The 2,483-nt window shown below is 47.6% G+C and overlaps 1 protein-coding gene across 1 annotated transcript; it reads right to left on the reverse strand.

Moving 5' to 3' along the window:
- Nucleotides 1–1,165: 1,165 nt before the first annotated feature.
- RASL11A (RAS like family 11 member A) lies at nucleotides 1,166–2,483 on the reverse strand. Its single transcript, XM_008494910.2, has 4 exons — nucleotides 2,273–2,483; nucleotides 2,091–2,147; nucleotides 1,931–2,010; nucleotides 1,166–1,728 (listed from the first exon to the last, which is right to left on the reverse strand). The coding sequence occupies exons 1-4, from the start codon at nucleotides 2,391–2,393 to the stop codon at nucleotides 1,276–1,278; spliced, it is 711 nt and encodes a 236-aa protein (XP_008493132.1). The 5' UTR covers nucleotides 2,394–2,483; the 3' UTR covers nucleotides 1,166–1,275.

Raw genomic sequence — 2,483 nt, forward strand, 5'->3', positions numbered from 1 at the left:
CTAAAATGGATCCCTGATGCTTCCTTGAAGAGCATCATCTGAGTCTGTCACCATCCCCTGAGCTGCCAACATCATCAAGACTTTCATCTGCAGTTTCAAGTCCCAGGGATCAAGAAACAACAGATACACCCATTAACTACAAGGGACTTCTGCAGCACTCACTCGCTGTTCTAAACAAAGAGCATAAGAAAAGGGTCTTTGGACTTAACCTATGAAAATAAAATAATTTTTAAAATCTCAATGGAGCAGTGCCTGAGCAGAGACAGCAAGTTTCCCCCTGAACAGATTATTCTGCTTCCAAAATTTCTACTCAACACAGAGCAGAGCATTATTTTTTACCAACACATCACAGGTACTTCAGAATGTAGAACCCATGTTCCACGCTTAGAGATCCAGGAAACAGTTAATAAAATTCATTTTAGTATGTGAAATAAGAGTGAAAAATGTAACCTGTTTCCAATGGCTACAAAATTGCCCTGTGGAATATAAAGATGTAATTCCTTTTAAGTGCAGCTATTTTCTGTTACGAGAACCCACGCATCAGTTCTTCCTATCACACATCTCCAGAGAAAGCAACATGCATCCCACACACTCCTCTGCCATGGATTGCTCAGCACTTTGTCCCATGATAATCTGTAGGAGAAATTCAACCCTTCTGTTACGTGCTTTGAGCTCAAAAGATTAATTTTGCAGGAATGATCTCTAAAGCACATTAGAAATTGGAAATCACTCCCAGTGGCTTATCATCATTCAGGTGCAAGCAAAACAGCAGGTTTTGAGGGAGGACAGCTATCCTGTTTTAATCAGAGTGCTTATAGACAGTTTTATATTTTCATGTTTAATAAAGCTGCTTGCTTTTTTTTTTTTTTTTTGCCCCCTCTCCATATAAAGCTTTATATTAAAGGGTTTCCAGTCATTTTATAAAGACAGGTGAGTGTTACATCATCAGCATTTCCATTTTACAAACAGGAAACTGAGACCCAAAAAAGTCATTTGAGCAGAGTGAAACAACAAATCCCAGCCCAAAACAGAAAGCAAAATCTCCTGGCAAAAAAAACCCTTCTCCAACTACCTCTATTTAGTTGCTATGCAGCTTTTTTTTTTTTTTTTTTTTTTAATAACCCAACCAGTCACACAAGAGAGAATGGCAAGGAAATCACAAGCTTCAGCATACTTACTTCCATACTGCTGGCATTAGTATAAAAATAAAGGTTTTTATTATCTAGTTTACAAAAATAAAGTCTATTGAGTCACAGAGGATCTCATCAGGGAGGGTTATTTAACTTTGGAAGACAAAGCCTGTCTGAAACGTCTCTTTAGATCTTGCATGTTGGGAGATTTGGGACGAGGGATGATGGATGACCTCCTCTTGTCTGTGCTACTGGCATGCTGTAATTTGCTGACCTCCTTGCAAAGATACTGGAAAACATCACAAACCCCTTGGGAGTCATCACTTGTGGAGATTTCCAAGAACAGGCTGCCCAGTTCATTTGCCAGCTGTAGTCCCTCTTTTGCCTGCACTTGCCTGGCATGAAGGAGGTCTGCTTTGTTCCCCACAATGATGATGGGAGTCCTGGCATCTGGGTGGACCTTGCGGATGTGCTGGTAGAGAGGTTGGACTGACTGGTAGCTGCTGTAGTCAGTGATGGAGTAGACTAAGAGGAAGCCCTCTGCCCACTTCACACACCTGGATAGGGAGTCCAGCACTTGCACGCAGTCTTCCTGCACCTGTGTTAAGACAGAGAGCAGGAACTTGACATCAAGTTGTGAAAATATGGAGCCTGTAACATAGACAGCACCGTTAAACAGGTCCAAAAGCAAGCTTGAGCTCTTTTTTAGAGACTAAGCCTGGCCATCCAGGGAGCCAGGGCTCAAAATCTGAACCTCTAAGTGACAGAGAAGAACGGATCAACCCAAAGGATCTCCGTACCTGGATGCATCCTGGCGTGTCTTGGATCTGCACGGCAACGTGGTCGCCCTCCAGATGGACCAGCCGGGAGTAAAGGTTTCCTAGGGAGCAGAGAGCAGTCAGGCCCCACCCGTGGCCGTGGGGGTGCCCGCCGCAGGGGTCCCCGCCGCCCGCCGCTCACCTGTGTTGGGCTCGTAGTCCCCGATGAAGCGCTTCGTCAGGAACCGCACGATCATCGCTGAAACACAGAGCGGCCGCGTTAGGCAGGACGGACGGACAGGGGATAGATGGCCAGAGAATGATGGATGGCCAGAGAATGATGGATGGGCAGGGGACGGGGTGCGGACATCTCCCTACACTCACCGCTCTTGCCGACGCCGCGGGCGCCCAGCACCGCCAGCCGGACCTGGGCTCCGGGGGGCTCCGGGGCGCACTCAGCGATGGGCGCCAGGAGGAAGGGCTGGGACATGCTCGGCAGGCGCATGGGAGGCACGGCCGGCGGCCTGAGGACTCGGCTGGGACTCGACTCGAGCAAGATCCGGCTCGACTCGGCTCCGGCTCGGCTCCTCCAGCA

This window comes from Calypte anna, chromosome 1 (assembly GCF_003957555.1).
Source record: "Calypte anna isolate BGI_N300 chromosome 1, bCalAnn1_v1.p, whole genome shotgun sequence".
NCBI lineage: Eukaryota > Metazoa > Chordata > Aves > Apodiformes > Trochilidae > Calypte > Calypte anna.